Source organism: Boleophthalmus pectinirostris, unplaced genomic scaffold (assembly GCF_026225935.1).
Source record: "Boleophthalmus pectinirostris isolate CB_2022bp ecotype Guang Dong unplaced genomic scaffold, ASM2622593v1 HiC_scaffold_8, whole genome shotgun sequence".
NCBI lineage: Eukaryota > Metazoa > Chordata > Actinopteri > Gobiiformes > Gobiidae > Boleophthalmus > Boleophthalmus pectinirostris.
In genome coordinates, this window is record NW_026571515.1 from 35392554 (window position 1) to 35418419 (window position 25866).

Genomic DNA, 25866 nt, shown 5'->3' on the forward strand with positions numbered 1-25866 from the left:
GTTTAAGGGTTTGCTCACCAGTCTCGAGGGAGCGGAGAGAGGGAGTTTGGCTCACGTTTCACAAAATCAAGATTCTCTCAGAGTCTCAGAGCGTAATGTTGTGCAAAGGGTGATGTCATGGCTGAGGGTGAAGCAGGGAGCAGAGGTGTGGTCACTCAAATAAGTTCCATCCAGCTGCGTTAAGTGTCCCATTGGCTCACTGTGCATCAGCTGTCATCTGCCTGCACGCCTAAAGCCCAGATATACTATAAAAAATTTTTAAAAATGTAATTAAAATAAAAAAAAAAACATTGGAATGAGAAATGGAATTGCTAATTAAAGCCATTAAAGTTGATGTTTGTGTGTGTCCATGTGTGTGTGTGTTTATTGCACTGAAAAACATGAGAAACACCTGTTCTTACTGGATGGGTTAACATCTCCACAAACCTGACTCTTATTTGTTTGATTCCATGGAAATGTTGTTACTTTGGCTATAACTACTATGAGTACTGCATAGAACTTATCAGTTTCCATGGACAATGTTCCCCAAGTGTGTTTTAATTTTGTATTTCCATGGAATCATGCAGATGACTTTTCACCTCCAGAGAGTTACATAGTTTTATCTTGCATTTATTCAGTCACGTTTTTGGTTTTTGTTTTTTTTCTGCTTGAAAATACCTTGAAAAACACACATTCTCATTCCACAGATCTGACCTGTAACTTGGCCTAGAGGTGTCACAGGACACACCTTTAGTGCACAGTGCGCCTTTAAAGGGGACTTATGACTTATTATGAAAAAATCAACTCAAAGATGTTACAGCAGCGTTCCCTCATCATTAGCTTACCCAAAGTTGTATTTTTTGATAGGTTCTTGTTTCTTTGAGTGATCTCGTGCTGCATTTGAGGCTTGAGTGCTTAGAAATTTTCAAATTTCACCTCTCACATATGTCCACCATGTGGGTGGAGATAGGTGATAGGTGACTACTCTGAGTCAAAATTGTTCAGTTCAGTAGACATTCATCAAAAATAAAAACATACATTTAAAAAATCCAGAGCTTCTCTTGGGCTGAAATGAAGAGGCTGGCTTCTCAGTTCTTCAGTTTTGAACAAGAATGCAATATTCACATTTCTTAGTCATTTTAGATCCATATAATAGTTTACAATGCACAAAATATCAAATGGTACCAGAAGGTACAGCATAATATAACTACATTATAATTATTTTTGCAGGCAACAACTAAGAGGATCATTGAAGCTGTCCCTGCATACTGGTGCAGTAAACAACAGGCCTGTACACTCAACCTGCATCAAGACGCCAACACTGTGCTCCTGGAGAGTGAGGGCGGTGAGGATCTGATTCTACTTTCATTTGGATTTAGGCTCATGATTCAATACTGAAAACAATGCACCGGTGCTACAAGCATCTTTTTTTTATTTAACATGCAGGACAAAGAATATTATATATTATATATTTTCAAATGCTATACAACACATTTTTATCATACTGTGCAATATGTTTAAAAAACTTCTTCCTATTCATTTTGAATATTTTAAATGATCTGTCTGTGTAGTACCTCAGATGTCCAGGTAGAGTCCACAGCAACTGCACAATAAGCTCTATTCATGCTTACCAGAAGACGTTTGGAAACATGCAGGTGATGACTTCCAGTGTAGTTACAGACACTGGGCATGTGATTAAACCGTGGATTCAGCAGCAGCAGTCTTCACTCACAACCTGCCAAAGCTTTCCATGGGCAATGGGACTCTAATCACATCTTCCATGTCACTTACAGGCAACCGGTTGTGACTGTTGATCTGTCAAACGCAATGGAACGCTACAATGACATATTTTTTTCTTTTTTTTTTAGACAAAAGTTAGATTAAATTATAATACACAAATACAGTTTATTAAAGGAAAAAAGAAAGAATACAGACCTCTACATGAAGAAAACCACACCATTTTCTCAGTTTTCAGAGTTACTATCACCAACAGAGCCCAAAGGAAGTCAGCATCATCCTCATCATTTCCAAACGTCTTCTGGTTTTGTGATGTAAGAGTGAATAGAGCCCATTTGCACTGCTTTAAATATATCACTGAAGGGAACATGTTTGTGTTTGTGCAATCACACATGAAGTGTAGAGTAGCTAAATAACAAATATTTATCACTGAAAGTCAGACGAAATCACTGTACTAACTCTTCTCTCTTTCTCCTGCAGCCAATTTGGGCACTCTGGCCTCAGCTCTCCAAAGTGAAGAGATGAAACCGGTATGTCAAATCTCACGTATTTGTCCAATATTTCTTTTACATCTTCATAGAGTTGCATCAGAATTTCACTTAAACTGGCCATAACCTAAATTAATCTTTTGGAATAGGACAATAACAGTTGCACATTGATTTTATAATCTTAATCAGAAATGTAGTTTCATATTTTGCTGTGACAGAAACTCAAAAAGTAGGTGATTCTTTAAAAGGATTAACATATGCATGGGTTTTAGAATGATAGCAAATTAGGACTGATTCCATAGAGATTACCAATTTAAAACATATAAAATCAAAAAGTTCCCGAAATGATACATATAACTGAAAGCTGAAATCCATGAATAACTTACAGCCACTATAAGCTGTGAATGAATGCATCAAAATGTAAATCAACTGAAAAAAGTTTTATATGAGACTTTTGTATATTTTTTTTATTATTACAAGCAGTTCTAAAAGCTCCTCCTGTCTTTGTAGCTTGGTGCTAGAGATGTGAAATACTCTTCGTCCTCTGGCTCCTCTGTGTTCGTGGGGATCCTGGTCACTGGTCTGCTGGCTGCTCTGGCTCTCACTGTGGGCTACTTCAAGTGTCAGCGCAGACCCAGCCCCAAAGGAGAACGTCTGGTAAGTCTGTCCACACATTTTAACTCAGCAAATTATTACAGATGCTACAGATGTATTATTTATGACGCTGTTCAGTGACTGCTCTATGCTGGAAGGTCACTGTGTTTATGGATGCTAGTGCTTGATAATGGTAGGCAAAAGGACTATTGGTAATATGGTCATTTCTGAGATATGATGATTTCTTAGATACCATATCATTTATTTTAGTCAATCAAGGCAAATATATCAAAATGACGTATTCGACTTACACCAGGTAAAACCAAAACAAGTGTCATGCTGGAGAGAGAAGATGTCGCTTAACCAATTTTGCCATTTTTGCAATACAAATTTTCTCTTTAAGGATGTTATAAGCCACCATCACCATCCGCCGGCGCCACCACGTTTTTTGGAGGGTTTTTGTCCATGTAGTACATAGAAACTCGTCCCTGTGCCATAGAAGCCTTGTCTTTTGGGACAACAACGGCTCAGGTCGAATTTAAACCATACAGCGGGAGCACCTCATGATGGATTCTTGTGAGTCTGTGAACTCACAAATTTTGTGAGAATAAATTTTGCTGTTCAAGGTTAAGTTGAACCTGTTGTTTGTGTTGTGATAGAGCTCAGAAAGAGTGGATGGACTCACAAAAATGAAAGTGAACCTTATTAAACATGTTAATATGTTGTTTTCTGCAAATATAACATTCTCAAAACAATAAAGGGAAACATGGTGACCTAAATATGTTATGTGTTGGCAGTTAAAACCCAGTAGATGTAACTGAAATGATTTTTTGGCTTCATATAGAAAAGTTTGTCAGATGAAATAGCAGAGGATTAGCAAATCAAGAGCATTACTTCCGTAAAATGTTGAACAAGTTGATACAGCAAAAACAAAAATAACTCGATACTGACAGCCCTTTTTAAAGCTAATACATCTCGCTGAGTGCATCCTCTCCCATTACATACCCATGTCAGCTTGAAACGAGAGCCATGCTTGTTTTTCTCCTCAAACTGTGCACTGTTTTAATTACAGAATGTATCTGGACGCTAATCAGAGGAATTACACAGGCAAAGATTCAATGTGTTCAATTCAAAGAGTTCCACCCCCAGAGCTGCCTCATACATCACTGTTTCATCTGTTTGCCAGTTGCACTGCTTTTCTGTAGCTGTGACATGAGGAGGAACACAAAAGAAGCATGGGGATTATTAGAATGCAACAGATTCTACTATGAGGACAAATTTGCATTAAACTCATATTTTATTCCAGGTTGATGTGTGTTTCCTCTTTCAGAATTGACTATGAATGGTAAAATATGAAAATTTATATAGCGATAAAATATTTGACTTGACCGTGTAAATACAACTTTACAAGGTGAAAACAAGATTAAAGGTACACTGTGTAACGTAACTTTTCTGGTGAAGGATCCATCTCCTGTTTGTTTCCATGGAATTGTCAAAATGATCAAGTTTTATTTATTAAATTGTGGGTGTTTTTAATACTACAAATAAATAGAAAAACCTTGCATTCTTACTGTGAGTTAGCCTGATTCACCACCTTGTAGCGTTAGAATTCATTTGCTCGACGGTAGGCAGGTACTTTTTATCATTTAACCAACTGCTGCTATTTGGTTATGATGTGTGTAATGTGCCGCTAACGGGGCTAACTGATATATTAAGCTTTTCCAAAATCCTAATAACGGAATAACGTCTTTCCCCTTGATAAAATTCAGTGAACATTCTCTTTGTTCCAGCTTTAAATCCTCGATCTCAGGAATCATTGCCAACACAGAATGTATGGCTCTTCACTGATTGGCTGGTGCCCAAACTCGCACTTTTTTTTGTGAACTGTCTAGTTTATTCCGATTCCTGACCTAGTCACTGGAGAGAAATGAAATTGAGTGGTGGCACCAGCCTGGCTAACTGTGAGTGGGGTCGCCTCTCCACAGACCCGGTCTGTAACTTCACCTAGTGGCATAACCTGTTTGTCTCAAACATCGACTTTATAAAGAAGTGGACTAAGTGAGTGGGGCGTCACTCAAATGAACCTCGCGATACTAAAGGTTACAGGAGTAAATTTGAAGCCATGTCCATATTAGGATTTTTTTGAACCCCTTTTACCTTTAAGTAGATGGTAAATTAAGTTGAGATTATTAATTTGACTGTAGCAAAAAATAAATTAAATAAATAAATAAAGAGAAACTAGAAACAAGTGCTTGCCAAAGGTTCCTAGGAAGGTCCTGCATATGCATTAACTGGTACTGGGAGAATGCAGCCACTATCTCGGCTTATATCTTGATCAAACGGTTTGACACATGTTTGTGACACTCAGACAAAATAGCAAAATAAAAACACCAGGATCATGTACAGTTATTAGGGTTAATACGAACATTTTAAGACCAAAATGACGAGGCTCACAGCAGCAGTTACAGAGAGGGGGGTCACAATATTCCAAAGTAAGTCAATGGTCAGGGGGCCAGGGTCAGAAGGAGCCAGAAGCGCCTGCATGTGAACTTCGAATTATATCTACAGTTCATCTCAGTGGAAATAGATGATATTACTACCATATTTTGGAATATTCTACTCAAAGCAAAACCATCTCCAAGCAGGTGGCAGATCCACCACCAATAAAATTACTTTCTTCTGTTCATGCATTCTGGTCTTACTCTAGAATGTTTTTGATATCCATGGGTTTGATAAAAATGTATCAGTGTTGCCATAGCAATTAAGAATTCACAACAAAATCCTCAAAATATCATATATAGAAAAGAAACTGAAAACAATGCGAGACAGATAATAATTGTAATGTAATTTTTATATGAATTTCTTCTGTCCCACCAGGCAGAGGAGGGCACCCCGGTGGACCAGCAGAACCAGGCCAACACTCTGGCATCGGATGCCCCCCTCAACCCTCCACCTGAGACCCCCGAGAAGCCCAGTGCCAACGGAGAGGCGCCCGAGGGAGACAAGACCCCGGCCCCGCCCACTAACGGCCACTCTACTCCTGCTAATACTGCAGATACCGAGCTGTGAAAACCTCCATTCAACACAATACACAATACACACCTACAACCACACCATCACGATTTCACTACTTCAGTACTGCAGTTTACTTAAAAGGCTCATTTATAGTTTCATTCCAGATAGCGGCCTAAAGATGATTGGTTTTGATGTGATTTCTACATATAAGCCTATAGTCAATTTTAAATCTGCACTCTGTAACTTTCAGGTGTGACTTTCCCACCAGCAAAGCTACATTTACACTTTTAGTTTGATATTAGGCAAGCTTGTTAAGTTATTCAACATACGAATCTTACTTTCTTAATCAATAGGTATTATAAGTGAAAATAAACGGGTAAATGGTTAGGTACAGTTTGTGAAATAAGAAAATTATAATTATATCTGAGCTGAGTGTCCTGGACTATTTGGACATCTCAAGGTCGCTTACCAATGTTTCCTCTAAAAACATCTTGGTTATGTCAGTCCAATCCAACTTTATTTGTATAGAACATTTCATCAACAAAAAGTCTCTAAAGTGCTGTTCAGAGTAGGCACGAAATAAATAAACAAAATTGAACAAAATGAACAAAATATGGCGTAGAACATCCATAAAGTCCATAAAAAACTAAAATTATCAAGCAGCAAGGAGCAAGTGATTTTAAGATAATTGAAGGTGACTGATGAAAACGTGGCTGCCAATTTACAACAATGGCCAGTCCACCAGACACCAACCATCTCTCACTTCACAGTGCCTTGCCCATGGACATATCAACAGTAACACAGCAGTATACACTAGACCTAGACATAGACTTGGACAAACGTGGTTCATCCACAACAAAAATTGTATGGACACAGTAGCTCACACATCACAATATAATATAATAACAAAGAGCAAAAGTATAAATGGTAATAACAAATTCGAAAAATAGTAGCAAAAATACCTAAAAAGTTAAAGGGACAGTTCAGAACTTTGGACACAGGACCTCATTTCCTACTTAACCAGAATGTTGGAGACATGTGGAGACACTTTTTAAATATTCCATCCAGTCCTTGTATTTGCAGAGGTCACTGGTCCTAGGCTAGTACATGTCAATGGCCATAGCTATCCTGTCTTACTCACTCCACAAAACACCTGAAGTAAATCTTATATTACACCAAACTGTCGACGTGAATGTCTGTGTTGATAGAATAATGTTTGAAATAAAACTAACCTTGCATCGCATGAATTGTAGCATGTCGAGGGACTATTTTTTCATATATCAGTCCACCGCTGCCAAGCTTTCTGTCTGGAAGTACAACTCGCTGCTGCTGCTCAGACATAAATCCTTCAAATGCAAGGTTGGTTTTACTTCTAAAATTATTCTATCAACACAGACATTTACATGGACAGTCTGGCGTAATAACAGATTTGCTTCGGGTGCTTTGTGGAGTGTTTTTAGTGACAGGCTAACTATGGCCATTGATATGCGCTAGCCTATCACCACCAGCAACCTCTGCAAATACAAGGACTGGATGGAATATTTCAAAAAGTGTCTACACACATCTCCAACACTCAACACTAACTAGGAAATGAGGTCCTATGTACAAAATTCTGAACTGTCCCTTTAAAGCTGAGACCACACCGCCATTCTTCCAGAGCACCATTGGACTATAAATGAGCCTTTAAAGTACAGATGCTTATGTCTTCTTTTGGTTCAGTGCCTGTATACACATTAGAGTGGAGATAGTGAGGGGCCTCCGTGAGTTATGGCAGTGACGGAGCAGACGTGTCCCTCGGGTGGGTGACTGCAGAGGGGTTGGACGGGCTGACGAGGGCGGGTCAGGGTGGAGGCTGGACAGACAGAAAAGTTTATTATGATGATTAATGACTTATGCAACCTCTAGAGTCTACAGTATGGGCCCCGCGCTGTCAACACCCAAAACGAGGGCTGCAATATTTTAAAATAACATTGCGAGTTTTCTGACAAGTGTTGCAATTGTGATTAGACTTGCAATTATGTTTTAAAAAGTAGGATTCTGTTCAAGAACAAGAGGTACAAGACTATAAAAAGACTGGATATTTTGTTCTTTGCACAGTTTGCAGAGGTCTTTTTTATTATTATCTAAATTATTGCAGCCTTTGTGATTTGAGAACTGTGCCAACTCAAACTGCAATTTAAATTCTACGGCGATTAATAGTGTAGCCCTACCCCAAAAACTGTCTCTGCACACCATCAGGACAGAACACAGCATGGCCATATTACAACTAGGGATGTCATCATATCAAATTCTAGTGTTTAGTCATGATTTTGCAAATATAATATATATTGAAATAGGGTCAGTCCATATGAAATCAGCCGCCCTCCCCTATGAGCCATCTCAGCCACAAATAATCTCCAATTGTCTTCCTTTATAACAAGCAAATAGTGTTTAAGGCTGTTAAAGGTAATTGAACCTTTCTAGCAGGTGGAGAAGTACCTAAGCTCTACCAAAATTACCCATGAGAGCTTGTTTTTCAAAAATTCAGTTTGGAATGAAGGACGTTAATAGTAGAGGTTTTTATTAATTTAAAACAATCAGAATCTTCCAAAGTTTCTCTGGTAAAAATTTTATCAACATCTAACTGTGCCCACAATCCACAAGGGGAACTGAGGGTCCAAAGAAGGGGCCAAAAAGATCCCATTTGGTCTGTGACCATATTTGGGACTCTACACCATCCACATGAAAAGCTAAGAATAGTGTGAGATTGCTATCAGAAATGGTCATTCTCTCAAATATTCAAGTTCAACAGTTAGTTTGTAATTATCTGCTTGGAGTAAATGGATCTTGGACCTCAAAAATTGAAAAAAAATAAATAAATTGAGTGGCAACCAAATGTGAGACTTTGGGGGTCCACATCACTCCCCTAAAGATACCCAATATTGACAAGGGATTTAGAATCTATGACCAAGAATCTACAATAATTCTAATAAAAGCTTCCTAGCTCTATTTTTTATGAAGTTATGGTCTCTCAAAAATGCTTATAAATGAAGATTCTCGAAAAAGTGAGCATGACCCCAAAATTTCAGCAGGTCAAAACTCAGGAAAGACTGAAGGTATTGAGCTAAAATTTTAGATTCTTTCATTTGGTAATTTTAGAAATTTTTAAAAAGAATTTCAGCAAAATCTGAGGTAGCTCAGAGGGGAGATTCCTTGAAAATGACTGATTTCATATGGACTGACCCATTAGAGAAGTTACATACTGCATCTTCAGTATACTTCCATCACATTGTTTTTTTCTGTGAATGAAGACTCTGACTAGCTTTACAAAACAAACTTTCAAAATTCAAAGGCAACATTTTATGTGTGTAGATTCAGATTACTTCTGCATACACAGGACATTTCTTTATCTTGACATCCCTGTTTACAAGATACAGAACCCCTTCACAAAAGGACAGATGGACAGATATAGGAAAAGACCACACTGCCTTGAATCTGTTTACATGCATTTGGCTTGACTCTGTAAGTATGTTAACGAGTGGTGCATGAGCGAGTTATGGTAAACTTGTTTAAGTCATGCATGGACTGTATATAGCCACACATGCATCTAGCTTCTGTTGTTGACTGTACTGTATGGACTACAACAATCACGTAAATACTGGGACACTGTGTGAAATGCAAAATAATGATGGGATTTTTCATTTCAAATAATATTAAAAAAGAATGATAAAAAATAAAATGGAAAATTAAAATTAAAGGGACAATCCGGAATTTTGGACATAGGACATCATTTCCTAGTGTTGGAGACATGTGGAGACACTTTTTAAAATATTCCATCCAGCCCTTGTATTTGCAGAGGTCGCTGGTGCTAGGCTAGTGCATGTTAATGGCCATAGTTAGCCTGTCTTACCTACTGCACAAAACACCCAAAGCAAAACTATTATTACACCAGACTGTCGATGTAAATGTCTGTGTTGATAGGATAAAGTTTGAAATAAAACTAACCTTGCATCACATGAATCGTTGAGGGACTATTTTCTCAGCAGCAGTGGAATCTTACTTTGCTGGTAAGGTAGGTGCTAGGTGATATCAGTCCGCAGCTGCCAAGCTTTCTATCAGGAAGTACAACTCACTGCTGCTGCTCAGACATAAATCCTTCAAATGCAAGGTTAGTTTTATTTCTAAAATGATTCTGTCAACACAGACATTTACATCAACAGTCTGGGGTAATAATAGATTTGAGTCGGTTGCTTTGTGTAGTGGGTAAGACTAACTATGGCCATTGACATGCGCTAGCCTAGACCTAAATGAGGTCCTATGTCCAAAATTCTGGACTGTCTTTTTAAATGGAATTAAATTAAAATTAAATTTCATACATCATTTTATTTTTTTGCTCATCAAGGTTTTTTTTTTTGTTTTTTTTTTTAATGGGTTTTAATAATTTGACATTATACACTGCGTCCCAGTTTCTGTGTAATTATAAGTGGTCTGGACTAATATTGAGTGTGCTGTTTGAGAGTTCATGTGACATTAGCCTTGAAAACTGTTTTAAAAAATCATGTATAAAATCTTTTGAAAAATTGCGAAGGGATACAAAGAAGTATGTGACGAGGAGACAAGAGCTTCGAATTCTCCAATGACAACTTGATTCAAACTCGAACAACATAAGTATCTCCATCTTACCAGCTCTGCCTCCTATCAGTGTTAATATGACTTTAAATATAATGTATATTCTTTGTATGTGTTTGCAGTGGTGGACAGTTTTGTATGTTGTTTTAACTCTATACCACTTGTTACTGTGTGAGTTGTACCAAAGAAACTTGTACTGCTTTACAATCTTTGCATACCAAATTAACCATGCTATCTTCCAAATATGACTTGTAAATAAAAGCAGAAGAGATCTTTGTCCAATGTGTTTCTCATCTGAAGCTTTTGTATCACTTTTGTATTGCTAACATTCCTATGCAACTGTTACAAAAACCCTGACATCAATTGGATGAATAAACTGTCAAAATAAAGGACTTTTTTTTAAACCAATGTGCTTTTATTTTAGAATTCATATTTGTGTGTTATGCAAGTATAAGTATAATAGTATAAGCATAAGTATAAGTACAAATTGTCAGTAGCTCAATTGGTGTTTGATCCGAAAGTTGGTGGTTCAAATCCAACTCTCAACATGAAACATCACTGGGAGAGCAGTTAGATCCACTGACCCACAGTTTGGCCGTGCAATTTCAGCGCCCCACAGATGAATGCTGTCCTTGTATCCTTGGTCAAGACCCTTAACCCACCTCGCCCCTGGTGTCTGAGTACACTGGTGTATGAGTATGTGTGTGAATGGGTGAGTGGTTTCTTGATGTGAAGCGTTTTGAGTGCCTTGCAGGTAGAAAAGTGCTGTATAAAAATGTATGTATTCTGTATTTATATCGCTTGTCTCTGTGGATATTTTTTACTTTGCCTGGAAAGTTCCATAGTACGGCATTAAACTTCATGGAGACAAGCCGGTGACAGCACGTCAAGTCATGTCAAATCTCACAGTTTCTTTCCTTTTTAATATAGTTTAGAGCAATTAAAATACCTGGAATTGAATAAATGCAAGATAGATTAAGTTTAATGCCAAACTGTGGAACATTCCAGGCAACGCAATGACTCTCCATGGAGACAAGCAGGTAGCATCTTAATCCAGACTGTTACAGTGATAGTTCAAGGACTCTTTTTTTTTTTTTTTTACCTCAGTACCAGTATTGTTAACTGACTCACTTAGAAATTCAATGTCAATGTATTATTTTTCCTTCTATCAACAGTAATGAACAGTTTCCAAATCCCACTCTCGACATAAACATTATGGGCTGAGCGGTCAGATCCACAGACCCACAGGTTGGCTTTTGTGGTTCCAGCTCCCACAGATGAATGATGTTGTTGTGTCCTTGGGCAAGACACTTAACCCACCTGTGTGTGAATGGGTGAGTGGTACCTGTTGTAAAGCGCTTTCAGTGTCTTGAAGGTGGAAAATATAGAAAAATGTGACTATTTACTGGACTGAACTGGTCATTTGCTCAAAGGAAAGGGAAAATATTAATTCATAGTTCATAAACAATACATTTTTGTTACCTCAAAGGGCCCATATTATGCTATTTTCTGATCTATGCGATAATGTTTCCTTATCACAAACAGATGTGGAGTTGTGTTTTGTTTCACTCACATGTGTTTAACTCACAAACCCTGCATATTTAGGCAGAGTTCTTTTCTCAAACAGAAAACACTCACCACCAAAATCACTGTCACAAGTTGGAACAGAGCATTCTGAGCTTTGGAGATGTAGACAGACTAATAATAACAAAGGGTTACTCAAATATGTATGAATGAAACAAACCACAACAATGTTTTTGAGGAGGCAACAACAAGTCAATTTTGCATTATATAGGACTTAACTTATTTTAACTTTAAAGCTACCATCTGTAATTAGAATGGCTGACCCACCCCTCTTGTATTCTCACGAACAACCCCTAGATACTTTCTGTGTTATAGCTGTCTGATAATGTGCCAGCGTTGGTCTGACAGAAGAAGACCAGAGAGCACAGGTGAGTCTAAACAAAGGCCAGGTGAAGAGAGGGGGGGGACAACTTGCAGATGGTAGCTTTAAAAGTGCACTGCGTGACTTTTCAGACTGGGGTTCTGCCAACATGGACATGCTATTGCTTTGCTTGTAATGCTCCTTGATTTGGTATTAAACATATATGAGGTGCATTTATTCAATTATGTGTGTGTTTTATTGTCATTAAAAACATTTATTCTTACTGAGAGTGGGATCACGCTTTATAGATCTCACCTGTAAACTGGCGTGGTGGCGTCTCCTGCTTGTCTTGAGATTGGTAAGTTTAATGGCGTACCTTGGAACATTGCAGGGAAAGCAGGTAACGGACGCTCAACCAGGAACATTACACAAAGCACCTTTAAATGACTTTGTTGTTGTTTCATATATTCACATTATGTCACTAACGTGTTTTTGTGCGAGAAAAGAAGCAAAAGGAAGTGTTTTTTTAGCAACTCTGAAATCTTGGCTGTACCATGAACTTTGTTTGCGTCAGACAGCCCAGTGACCACATACATGTACAGCACACACCCATACTTAACACACACGCCTTTGCTTTAACACAGTTGGAATGCCAGTCCCTGTGTGCCATATGGATCACAGCTGGTTTACATGAGCAGTAGTAATGACATCACCCACATGGTTTTGTCTTTCAGAGCGTAGGTGTGGTCGTGCAGTCATGTCCGACAGCTGTCTGCACAAAACACACAGGCATGTTCACTGGATTTACCACACATATGTTATTACACATACTAACTACCAGAGCTAATGACAATACTGGTATCCCTGATTAAACCTGTGGAAATGAATGTAAATAAACTTAAAAAAAAAAAAGAAGGAAAAAGAAATGTAGACTATTACCGTTAGTTCTATCGCAACCTAATTTAGTAAATGTTTGACATAATGAATTAAAATGAATGCATTTTTGTAATTAGTTTGCAATAAAACTAATTGTGATGTGTTTACACTTCCACTATTCCCAGTGAGGCTTTTGTTGATTGAGCAAATGATCCATTATAAAACAACAAGGCAACATTCTGAAAGCTTTTAAGGGTGCCAAAGTTCACAAATATTCACAAATATTAAAAAGTGCTTAAGGCTACAATTACACATAGCCAGGTACATTGAGAAACAAAATATTTCACGTTTCCAAAATAACATCGTGCACATAGCATCATTTACATGAACCTGCATAAATAAGCCATCGAGCGCTGTTATAACTACTATTATACTCCCAGCCTCTCACTGGCACCTGGATTAGATTCAAACTTGTAGCATTTATTTCATTACAGTTCAAAGTACCTTGAAAAATGTGCATTACTGAGCAGGCTCGCCTCTCCACAGATCTGTTAAAGAAGTGGCAAAATTGCTGAACTCCGAGCCTCATTGGTCTCTGGTCATGGATATGATACATCAAAAATGTGTGTAAATGCAAACACATGAAAAGTGTTTGCACCAGAAGAAATGCGACTGCTGCTCTGAATGCTCCATCATCATGATCAGAGAAAAAGGTAAACACTGATCGCGTCAGCTCCTAAATCTCTGTTTATCTCACTTTACACGCAAATGCGAAACCGTAGTTTTCCAGAATCTCCACTCTAGCCGGAGTTTTTAGAAATATTCATTTTCAGAGGCAAATTCTCCGTTTGTGTGTAAAAGATCGGTACAAATGAAGGGAAATGTTTTAGTTTTTAAAAATACCTGTGTACCTGTAAATAAATGTCAGGATCCATTGTCCTAATACTACTACTACTATACAATACTTTAATACACCAATATGGAACCCCATCATTACTCACTCACAAACACGCCATATTAATACGACTGCTTCGAGGTCTTTCAGCGGATAATGATCAGGTCTTTGAGACTGAAACATGGTGCCACTTTCTGAGGCTACTATGAACATATAATTTAACTTTTATTTATTTTATGCTGATAGAGACATTTACAGATATATATATATATGTTTTTGTTATTAACCATAACCACGTCAACAAATTGATTCCTTACTTACCTAATGCATTCTTAGCATCCTCTTTATGCACTGTGACAAATTTATAAGTGCTTTTCACAACTCTCAGTGACCAGAGCGAAATTTTGCCATGACCGGTAAAGCTAACAGTAACTAGCATGCTAACGTGCACTTCCTAAGTATCAGACAATAAGATGGAGACAGCGCACAGCAGACTTACTTACAATGCATCTGTACTGGGGCAAGACATTTTAGTATTTTATTCAAATACCTGGGGAAAAAATTTAGTACAGAGACTTTTAACAGCAAATATTATCGCAGCATTCTAACTTGTCCTACATCGTATTTTAAAGTACAACATTTTGATGTCATGTGAATGTCAGGCCTATTAAATGTGATGTCATTTAAAACCCTGCAGTTCCTTCACTATAACTTCAGCCTATGAGACAGCAAGATGAGTTCTCATCTCCTCACTCCTGCTTTTCATCAGCTCACGTCCCTGTGGAATCCTCTGCTCCCCGGCTCCCTCCACACCCTACAAGGAAAATATTTAGTCAAGGCCTTGTAGCAGAGCTGTTAAACACTGCTGTTGTCACTGTACACCGCTGTGGACTACAACAAGCACACGGCGAAGATAGAAATATGTAGATCTGAATGTGACGCTGCCAACTGGTGCACAGATTTAAATGGTGCAAATCCCAGAGGATGTACACATCACTGTATGGATGGGAATGAAGGAGTCTCCCTGTTTCTCAAGGGGCAGTAGCAGTAGACCTATGTTCCATTTTTTGTTAAAGACTTAAAGTTATGTTAAAGGTCAGGGTCATGTTCAAAGTTATGGTTAAAGGTGCACTGTGTATCTTTTTTGGTGGAGGGTCCATCAAATAGTTGTTTCCATGGTTATTGCTTTGTCAAAAATGTTTCACAATTTACAGTATGGTATTAAAGGGATAGTTTGGGTTTTTTGACATGAATCTGTATGGAATCTGTATGCATCCACACTGACTTACCCCCGACAGCATCCGGTGAACCGAGATCCTGGCCGGTTTTGGTGCTGACGAAAGTAGTCTGGCAAGTTGGCTGGGGTCACGAAAATAACCAGTTTTTTCTTCTCAAAACAATATGTGTTCAAAAGAGTGATAAATTTGCATCACAAAACCTTTGTCCACAAAAAAGTCAGACCGCATAATCTCTTGGCACTATTTTCTCTCCGTTCATATTACTGCACACTGCCGCGCTCTCTCTCTGCCCTTTCTAACTCCATCTGGCAAATTTCAGCATCAATATATTCGGGTTCACAAAGATATCCCTTTGGCTCTGTGCTAAAGGCAATGTCTTCATCATCGGTGTCATAATCAGACATGTTGTCGCTAACATTCCGAGCAGTAAACAAAGTGAAACAAGCGCGTCTGTCACCTGGCGGCAGCGCGCAGTGATATGAACGGAGAGAAAATAGTGTGAAGCGATTATGAGGTCTTTTTTGTGGACAAAGGTTTTGTGAACAGACCTTCCACCACACAAGTTACACAGTGCATTTTTAACTGTACAGTACTCTGTGATTGTTTGTTCCATATATATATAGATAGATAGATAGATAGATAGATAGATAGATAGATAGATAGATATATAGATAGATATATAGATATAGATAGATAGATAGATATAGATAGATAGATAGATAGATAGATAGATAGATAGATAGATAGATAGATAGATAGATAGATAGATAGATAGATAGATAGATAGATAGATAGATAGATAGATAGATAGATAGATAGATAGATAGATAGATAGATAGATAGATAGATAGATAGATATGTGTAAAGTTTTGTCACTTTTAGTGTGGTCAAGAATCAGTTTTTTAGTTTTTAGTTTTGTTTTAAAAGCGTAAAAAAAAAAAAAAAAAAAAAAAGACAAAGCTATTTTAATATCTTTGCAGTAGTCAGAGGTACTTTGCAACCTCATCTGGCCTTTCAGCACACACCAGCTGCAGATTGTGTGTTCTCACCGTTCTCTGTGTTTGTGATCGCAGATGTAAACTGTGCAGAAAAGTCAGGTTAAATCAGGTGAAAGTGACATAAGATCTGAGTCTATGTGAAATGCGTTCATGTCATTGCTTTTTAGGACTTCCTAGACTAGAGCCTACGTTGACCGGCAGCCAATCGAGATGGTTTATCCAAGTTTAGCTCATGGAAAAATTCATCAACACTGGTGGAGGGTCCGGCAAATGCTTTATAAAGCAGCAAAAATAAGCAAGAATAAAGCAGTAGTGGCAATCTGTTACACAGGGAACAATAAATTAACTTCAGGTAGGCCATTAGTGACCACCACCCCAGCTACACAACAAAAAAGGCATTTACCGAGAATTTAGATTGGGGCTCAGAGCACGTTTGGAGCGGCCGCAGTCACCACCAACTCCACACAGCATCTTGAATTCAGATTCCACAATTAACACATTAGGGCAAGTTTTTAACAGCGGCCATTCTCAGGAAAACAGCTTTGCTACTTACATGCGCCATGTACATCTACAAGCAGAAAGCCCTGTCAATGGCACTAAGGCGTGTACACCTATTTCTATTCACTTATCAGTGATGCCGGGAGCACAGATGGATGCGTTCGCGGACACATCACGGTAGGAAGAATCTAGTCCCTGTGACCACCCAGTTACAGGTGGTACATGTGTATTGGTGGTACAATAGGCTCTTCTTCCACGTAATCCTGACCAAGCTTTAGTCAAGATCTGTAAATGGGTCTCCAGGGGTTGCTCAAAGATTGAAGGATGAGTCAGAAAAGAAACAGGTGAGAACTAGGTTTGAAAAGTTCACATTTTAATTCTTCCAGTCACAAATGATCAGTTAAAGTGCATGTGTAAATGAATCAGACTACCATATTGTTCGGACTATAAGTCGCACTTTTTTTCATGGTTTGAATGGTCCTGTGACTTATACTCCTGTGCGACTTATATATTAAAATTTTCAGACTGACAGCCACAAGAGGGCACTCTAGGCTTGTGTATCAGTTTTCTGCACATGTCTCCTGCAGAAAAAGCCACTGTCCTGCTTCAAGTAGTGAAATATGCAGCAGAAAACAGTAATCGAGCAGCAGAAAGAAAGTTTGGACTGAGAGAGAAACTTGTGAGGGACTGGCAGAAAGCGGGAATGGAGAACATAGCTTCACGGCAACCGGGCGGGTGCACCATGCAACTTTCCTGGAAGTCATTGGAAAAAGCATGGACTCCAGTGACAACCAAAGTTGCTCAGAAGTGACACCAAGGCTGAAGAATTCAATGGATTCAACGGATGTAGTGATTTGGAGTGAGATCGAGAGTTTGGTAAACTTATGTTTTGTTGTTCATGCTATAATCATCTGAATATTGTTAATATAATTGTTAATATGTCACGTTAACATATTAACGCTGTTCTTTATTCTATTGTTATTACTATAACTTTGCCTTTCAAGACGAAATGTCGGTTCCAGGTCCCTGATTATATAAAATAAATTTCCCCCAAAAAGTGTGACTTAGAGTCCAGTGTGACTTATATACCATATTTTCCGGGCTATTAGATGCACTCTTAAGCCTCCAACCCCATCAAAAAACAACCCTGCGCCCCAAAAGCAAGAGCGCCCTATAGTACACAAATTCACTCGTGTGTCCCAGCACGACTTCAGGAAATTACAAAGCCGCACCACCCACAGCGCACGTAAACACACACGGAGCAGACAGCGACTGCTCAGCAAAACACACTCGCAGCCACACTCATCACTCCACGTGGACGAGGAATGGAACTGAGGAACGAACCGAAAAAGAGAGTGCAATGTGCCACTCTGAGCCACATCTGAACAACTGTGTCACTGCGAACACGCCGACAATCCAGCGGTCCCAGACAGCACCCTCCCTACACGCCACAATTGAACAAAGCTGAGAGTCACCGTGAACACGCCAAACAAAGTCCCACTGACCCATCCAACTGTTGTGTTTCGTTTAAAGTCCGGTGTGGTTTATTTGTGAAAAAATGTCAACAATAGACGATTAAATGACAGTATGTCTTATAATCCAGAGCGCCTAATAGCCCGGAAAATATGGTATGCTTTTTCTTCATTACGCATTTTTTGGCTGGTGCGACTTATACTAAAAATATGGTACCTTTGGATTTCAGGCCTGGGTACAACTCCTTGGTGGAGGTCTTTGCTTTGTGAGTGTTTGAAGTATGTATTCTCTTTCATGCAATAATCTATTCCCATCGATAGTAATATTACCAAAGAAAATTACATAACCCAAAAACATTCTAGCATGATGACTACAGTACACCCATCGACCTAGCCATCTCTCCATTAACAGGTCCCTTATTCCCACTGCGCCCCACCCAAATCTCCCCGCGAACCCCCTTTTTTTGTCCTCACAACTCCCCCTCTCTCCCCCTTTCTCAGGAATCCTATAGCTCTCACTCTCTTCTGGCTTGTTTTTATTGTGGGGTGTCTCTCCCTTTAGCGCACATGCAGCTGCCAAATACGTCATGTTTTTCGCTGCTCACGCCAGAGCACGGCCCTCACAACTCAGCGAGGGTAAGATAATATGGGGCGAGAAGGAGGGGCGGAGAAGAGGAGAGGCGGAGAGAGGGGAGAAAGGGGAAGGAGAGGGGGACTCTTGGGATTTAGAAGGATCTACAGGTCATGGGTGTGGTCAGAGCTGTTGGAGATGATGGAGATAGAAGGTGATAAGTTCAACAGTGCATTAGTGGTTAATAAATTAAAAACACGTGTTATTTGGTGCGTAATATGACTGCATTCAAAAGGAATATTAACTAGTTCCCTGGGATTCAGACTACACACTTTCCCACTACTTTACAAGGATGTCTGGTCACTGGTGCACCTCCCTGAGTTCAGATGAGCATGATTGACAGGTGGATTAGCCAATCAGGGATTAGCAACTGACTGAAAAAAGGTGGTGTGCCCTCCCCAGGTGTGTGGAGAGTCCCTGCCTCAAGCGGAGGTGTTCAAGTATGACGGGGTCTTGTTCACAAGTGAGGGGAGGATGGAGCGTGGGATTGACAGGTGGATCAGTGCAGCGTCTGCAGAGATGTGGTGGCTGTATCGAACCATTGTGGTTAAGAAGGAGCTGAGTCCAAAGGCAAAACTCTTGATTTATCACTCAGTCTATGTTCCTACTCTATGGTCTCTGATTTTAGTCCAGGTTTAGTCTTGGTTTAGTCCTGGTTTAATCCTGGTTTAGTCTTGTTTTAGATCTCTGGTCCTATTCTTACATGATGGTCATGAGCTTTGGGTAATGACCAAAAGGACAAGATCATAGGTACAAGCAGTATAAATGAGTTTCCCCTACAGGGTGGCTAGGTGCTTGCCAGGCTGGTGCCATCTAGTGCCTCCACTCAATTTCATTTCACGATTCAGTCAGGAATTGGAATACACTAGACGGTTTGAATCCTGGAATCCCAGAAGTTGTAGACCACGTACTGGCCAGTCAGCAAAGAGCTGTTAAGCCATGACGTCAAACTCAAGCTCCTGTCTGGGTCCTTTTTGTGTTACAGCACAACAGTAAACAAAGCGGTCGAGATGGATGTAGACGAAGCCAGACATTCTGTGTTGGCAACGATTCCTGAGATTGAGGATTTAAAGTGAAAAAAGAAAATGTTTGGTGAATTTTATCAAGGGGAAAGACGTTATTGCCCTTCTTCTTACTGGACTTGGCGCATCACATACATCACGACCAAATAGCAGTGAGTGCTTGAATAAAAAAAATACCCACCTAACGTCAAGTGAACGAGTTCTAATGCTGCGAGGTCAGACAGTTTCCACAAAGTGAAACCGGCTGATGAATCAGGCTGGCTGGGCGTTCCCTTAGGATGAAATGCTCAGTCACACGGGAGCTCAGAGTAGAGCCGCTGCTCCTCCACGTCCAAAGGAGCCAGGTGAGATGGCTTGGACATCTGCCTCCACCACCCGGCTCTGGATAAAGTGGAAGACAATGTATGGGATTAGTCAGTTTTGAGTAACTGTAAAGTTTACTTTCATTTGGTGGCATTCAGAACATAGTTACAGTATTCCATTAAAAATTAAAGGAATACATTGTGGTACTTGATCATGCAAGCTTTGAGCTGCATGGTAAGCCTATGTGAAGAAAATAGCAAATGCTGCTCTTATTGTGACTTTTTTCCTTTTTTAGTGATAAATAATCTGAAATGAAAGGTGAGATGAGACATAAAACTGTCTTTAAATCATGTCATAAATATTTAGTTGCATTTTTTTATAAAATAAAATGCAACTTAATGTAAAGTTTTCTGAGTATTCAAAATACAGCATACTAATTAGACCATTTAGCAGAATGTGTTACAAATAATAATAATAATGTAGGTGTTTAATATTATGCAGCTAAATACACAAGTGAACACTGCACACAAGTGACATCTAATGCATGAAAAAATATGTTTGAGTCTCTAAGCCTTAACAACAAGAACTATCAACAAACAAAAAGTAACTGTGGCATGTGGTTTTAAATGCGGTTTTTAATGTTCTTCAACAAATCTCATAACTGAATTAAAAGTTTTGTATTATGACATAACTCAACAGAGATTAAACATTTTATCAGTGACTTCGATCAAAAGCCTGCCACAACACAGAACCACCAGCAGCTGAAACTTCCTTTCTAAAGCCCATCATCTCCTCACACTGGCAGCAGAGAGAGGGGCTTTCACATCTGCTCACACATGTGCCTCCAATCTACAGGACGTGAAGAAACACAATATATTTCACTTATAAAAAAAAAAAAAAAAAAGCGTGTATCAGGGGAAATGTAGAATGCGTTTCAAAGCTGGGATCCACATTAAGGGAGGGGCCTTTTTTGGGGCCCCTTTGAGTGATGTCCAGGCGGGAGTGAGCAGACAGTGTGGATGTTACAGTCCATCAGCTGTGTCAGAGCAGGCAGCTTCAGGACTGTATTAAGACACTTTTCAATGATTTAAAGGGCCACTTTGTAACTTTTCTCTGCTTGTTTCCATGGAGATGTTGCTGTAACGCCTCCACATTACACCTGCTTAACATTAACATTTGTGGGGCAGCTTTGACATGGTATTAACATAATTTTCAATGCATTAAAGGTGCTCTGTGTAACTTTTCCTTGGCCTGCCACCTGCTGGTCTTTTGGTCTTTGTCTTAAGTTGCCTTGAATGTTACACAGTTTGGCGTTAAATATATGTAACATTTTGGACTAAGCAGTTTGATAAGGTTCAACACTACTTTATATTAAGACACATTTCATTTTCATTTCATTGTATTTCATATTCTGGAGGGTTTGCAACCTGCTTGTCTGCATGGAGATGTTGGTATCTAACATTTTAGGCAAAATTGTGTGTTGGACCAGGGAGCTTCAGCACTCCATTTAAGATTTAAAAATTAAAGGTGCACTGTGTAACTTTTTCTCTGTTTGCCACCTGTTTGTCTCCATGGAGATATTTGTCTGTTTTGCCTGAATGTTCCTAGCCTGATTCATCAGCCGGTTTCACTTCGTGGAAACCATTTGACCTCGCAGCATTAGGATTCGTTCACTTGATGGTAGGCGAGTACTTTTTCTGTTTAACCAATCGCTGCTATTTGGTCATGACATATGTAATGCACCACTAACGGGGCGAACTGATATAATAAGCTTTTCCCAAATCCCGTAGGAAGAAGGGCAAGAACATCTTTCCCCTTGATAAAATTCACCAAACATTCTCTTTGTTCCTGCTTTAAATTCTTGATGTCAGGAATTCTTGCCAACACAGAATGTATGTCTTCATCCACATTCATCTCGACACTTTGTTTACTGTTGTGCTGTACCACAAAAGGGACCCAGACAGGCGCGACAAGTTTGATGTCATAGCTTCACAGCTTTTTCCTAATTGGCCGGTTCACGGTCTACTACTTCTGGGGTTCTTGCAAACTGTCTAGTATATTCTGATTCCTGACCTAGTTGCTAGAGAGAAATGAAATTGAGCAGAGGCACTAGGTGGCGCCAGCCTGGCTAGAATGTTCCACAGTTTGCCATTAAATATCTAACATTTCAGGCAAAGCTTAAGTGTTTGTGTTTCAGACCAAGCAGCTTCAACACTGTATTAACTGAATGTTTCAAAATTTGGCATTTTTTAACTCCAAGGAGACAAGCAGGTGACATTACCAAACAGTTACATAACAGGTCAGTACACTGGCAATCCCACTCATAGTAATGTGTGTTTTTCAATACGCAGAAACATCTGTAACCAAATTAATGCAAGAAAGAGAAGTATAATACCACACTGTGGAACATTCCAGGCAAATCAGTGACATCTCCATGGAGTTGAGCAGGTGAACCCTCCAACAGAAAAAAGTTACAGATTACACCTTAAAATCAAACTGCATTTTAACATGTTTTTGCTTGTTTTTCTGTTTATCTATATATTTCTTCTATCCACGTGGAGTACTTAACTGGATACTTTTTTGGAAATGTGCTACAGAAATAAAAGCATTATTTTACAGTAAGAAACCATACATTTACAGGTTTATGAAAATGCAAACCTGAATAGACATAAAATGCTTTCCTGGGCACTGTAGCTGTCTTTCCAAACTTGTGTCAGAGAAAAAAATCTGGAAGACATTGTCTCTGCCTGCGATGAAACTCCACATCCTGTCTCTGTACACAAGACAGATCACAGCAATAACACTGGCTTCATGAGATAAATCTGATTTTATGAGCTGGAGTTTTGCTCAAATAGAAAAGAAAAACAAAATAAAAGCACTGACCGAGTATTCCAAACAATATCCCAGTTTTAAATGATCTTAGGGTCTTGCTCTCATCAGTTTACAGCTATCAACAATTCACTTCAGATGTAAATACTTTCATATAAACTCTTATATCATATCCTGACATGGTTTTGGTGGTTCAGTTTCCGCCATCTGGTCCTACTTGTCTCCATGGAGATGATTGCTTTGCCTGGAGTGTTCCATAGTATATAGCATTATACTTAGACTTTGACTTAACAAATTGTATTGATCCACAAGGGAAATTATTTGGACAAAGTAGCTCACACATCACAATATATAACAACATAGAGCAAGAACATAAATGGTTATAAATTCAAAATAAGTACCAAAAATAGCAAGAGATTGGTGGCAAATAATGCATAATTGTAAAAATGTATACAAGTAAAAATAAAATATAGAAATATAGTAATGAGGGATGTAACAATAATCAAAATATTGCGATATTGTATCGTCAAAAGTCTCACAATAATATCATGGACCATCACAATATATCGAATTACAGGTCTCTTTGTGTAAATGAAGACTTATGGTGCAGCAATAGCTCAAAAAAAGACAGAGGGAACTACATAGACCATAATCCTTTGCTCCATTTCAGTGTAGACTACATGAAGAAATAACTTAATAACACTTTTAAGTCTAGTTATTTGGGTTAAGTCTTGTCAAGGCATTTTAACAGGAAAAAGTGGCATATTAACAGTTTTGTTAGCCTCCGCAAAATATCGCAATAAATATCGTACCGTGAGATGCATATCGTGAAAATATCGTACCGAGAGATTTGGATATTGTTACATCTCTAATCACCATATCGTGAGCTTTCCCACAATATCGCAGTAAATATTATATCATGAGGTTCATACCGTGACGATATCGTGAGACTTGGATATCCTTACACCCTTAATAATAATACAAAATATCTGTTGAATATCTCCATGGAGACCAGAAGGTGACACCACCAGGCCTTCTGTAGATCCTTTTGGAGATGGCGCTATGGACTTATAGGGTTGTTATACGTCAGATCTGCGGAGAGACAAGCCTGCTCACAGTAAGAATGCATATTTTGAGGTATTTTTGTATAAATTAAAATGCTTGTGTATGAATAAATGCAAGTTTAATGTTAAGTTTGATGTTTAAGTGTAAGGAACATTTTATGGATAAAATGTCCATAGAGACAAGCAGGTGGCAGATCCTCCACCTGAAAAGTTACATAGTGCACCTTTAAAGATGTAAGATGGCTGGGTTTAAGATGAAATTCTATAGGTCTGTAATAGCCAATTTAATAAAGATACATGGGAAAGGTGGGTATTTTTGTGATAATATAGCAAATGTAAGGACCTATCCACTAACACAAAACTATTTATCTTAAAATTCAGTGCTTCAAATCAAAATTTAAACAGTCTCTTGCCCCAATGTGGATATCAACACATCATTACAATGTAGAAACTGGAAAGCACCTCTAAATTACGCACTGTTCTTTATTTTTACAACGTTATCCACAGTTAGCTGGGCGTGCTGAGAAAAGACGAGCTTTATTCCAAACAATAACGTAAGTGGTTAGTATAAATGCCTTGTGTTTGACTGCCCCCTGTTGTGCGCTTTGAGCAAGTGCAAGATAGGAGCTGACAGAGCAAATAGAAAAAATATAGGAACATGCTGGAAAAAAAATGTAACCTACTTTGAAAAACAAACTATCCTAAAATCATACAAAATTGAATAAATAAACCTATAAGAGTTTCAGCTTCTGTTATATGCAAAATTATGAGGCTTTTTTTCTATTCAGAAGATTTACTTTGATAGTTTGCTTTGTTTTTAATTGTTATTAATCACTACGGCAACATTATATTTCATCATTATAAAACCCTTAGATATCAGCAAAAGAATGCGAACAATAACTGGAGCTGTAAAACTTAAATGGGTCAAAACAACAGACGAAAAGCACTGTCCTATCGTAAATTCTAATAATTAAACCGCAACAACAAGTGCTCAATAAAAACTAGTTCACAGCAAAGCGGAAGTGCCGAGAATGTGGCGCACACATGACATGAACGCCGTGTTCTCTGCTGTAAAGGGACTTTCTTTTTTGTAAACATGCGTCAGAGTCACGTGACCAGACCGACGCACTTGTCAGTCGCGTCCAATCCGGCGGCGGGGGTGTGTGCGCGGTGGGCAGGGCAGCGTTGTGTTGCTGTGAAAATGTCGATGGACTGGGTTTTTTCAATATGGGCAGGGGACTCTAGTGAATTAAATAATGTAAGACCGCACTTGCTGACGGCGGAGATGGAGACGGCTGACTGCGCAACAGACTGGGGCTAAAGTGGCGCAAATAAGGTGAGTGTTTACTACAGTCTGGTCACAAACTGCGTCTCGTTGTGCTACTTCTTCCCACTGTGATGATAAGCAACCATTCTGTGTGTATGTATGGACTCTATACATTGCTATGGGTGGGTCTCTCATTCACTCTAACGCGACTCCCCTTTATGTCTCACCCTGCTTTTGTAATCCACTTGGGAATGCTCATATAACTTTCTTTGCTCCAACGTGATCCAATAATCTTCATCAGATTGTTTAAAAGCCACTGTTACTTTACTGTTTTGCGGTGAGCGTAGTAGATGTAGTAGATGTGGGTTTGTGTGAGCAGAGTACAGAGTCTGGCTGGTACTGCGTAAAGATGTTGCGCACTTGTATTTACCTCCTGACTGCTGTAACTGGTGGAGAGGAGAGGAGAG

The 25866-nt window shown here is 39.0% G+C and overlaps 1 protein-coding gene across 2 annotated transcripts in view; it reads left to right on the forward strand.

The window, feature by feature from the left end:
• The window catches only part of cd34 (CD34 molecule), a 148674-nt gene that overhangs the window by 43251 nt on the left and 79557 nt on the right, over positions 1 to 25866 (forward strand). Inside the window, exons 5-8 of one of the 2 annotated variants that reach the window (XR_008633669.1) lie at positions 1210 to 1324; positions 2197 to 2246; positions 2715 to 2861; positions 5676 to 9650. Coding sequence is in view for 1 of the 2 variants with exons in the window: in XM_020917967.2 (XP_020773626.2) it covers positions 1210 to 1324; positions 2197 to 2246; positions 2715 to 2861; positions 5676 to 5867 (504 nt within the window). In the remaining variant the exon portion in view is untranslated. Of the gene's footprint in view, positions 1 to 1209; positions 1325 to 2196; positions 2247 to 2714; positions 2862 to 5675; positions 10830 to 25866 lie in introns of those variants that run through there. The other variant, XM_020917967.2, reaches the window with a different exon arrangement.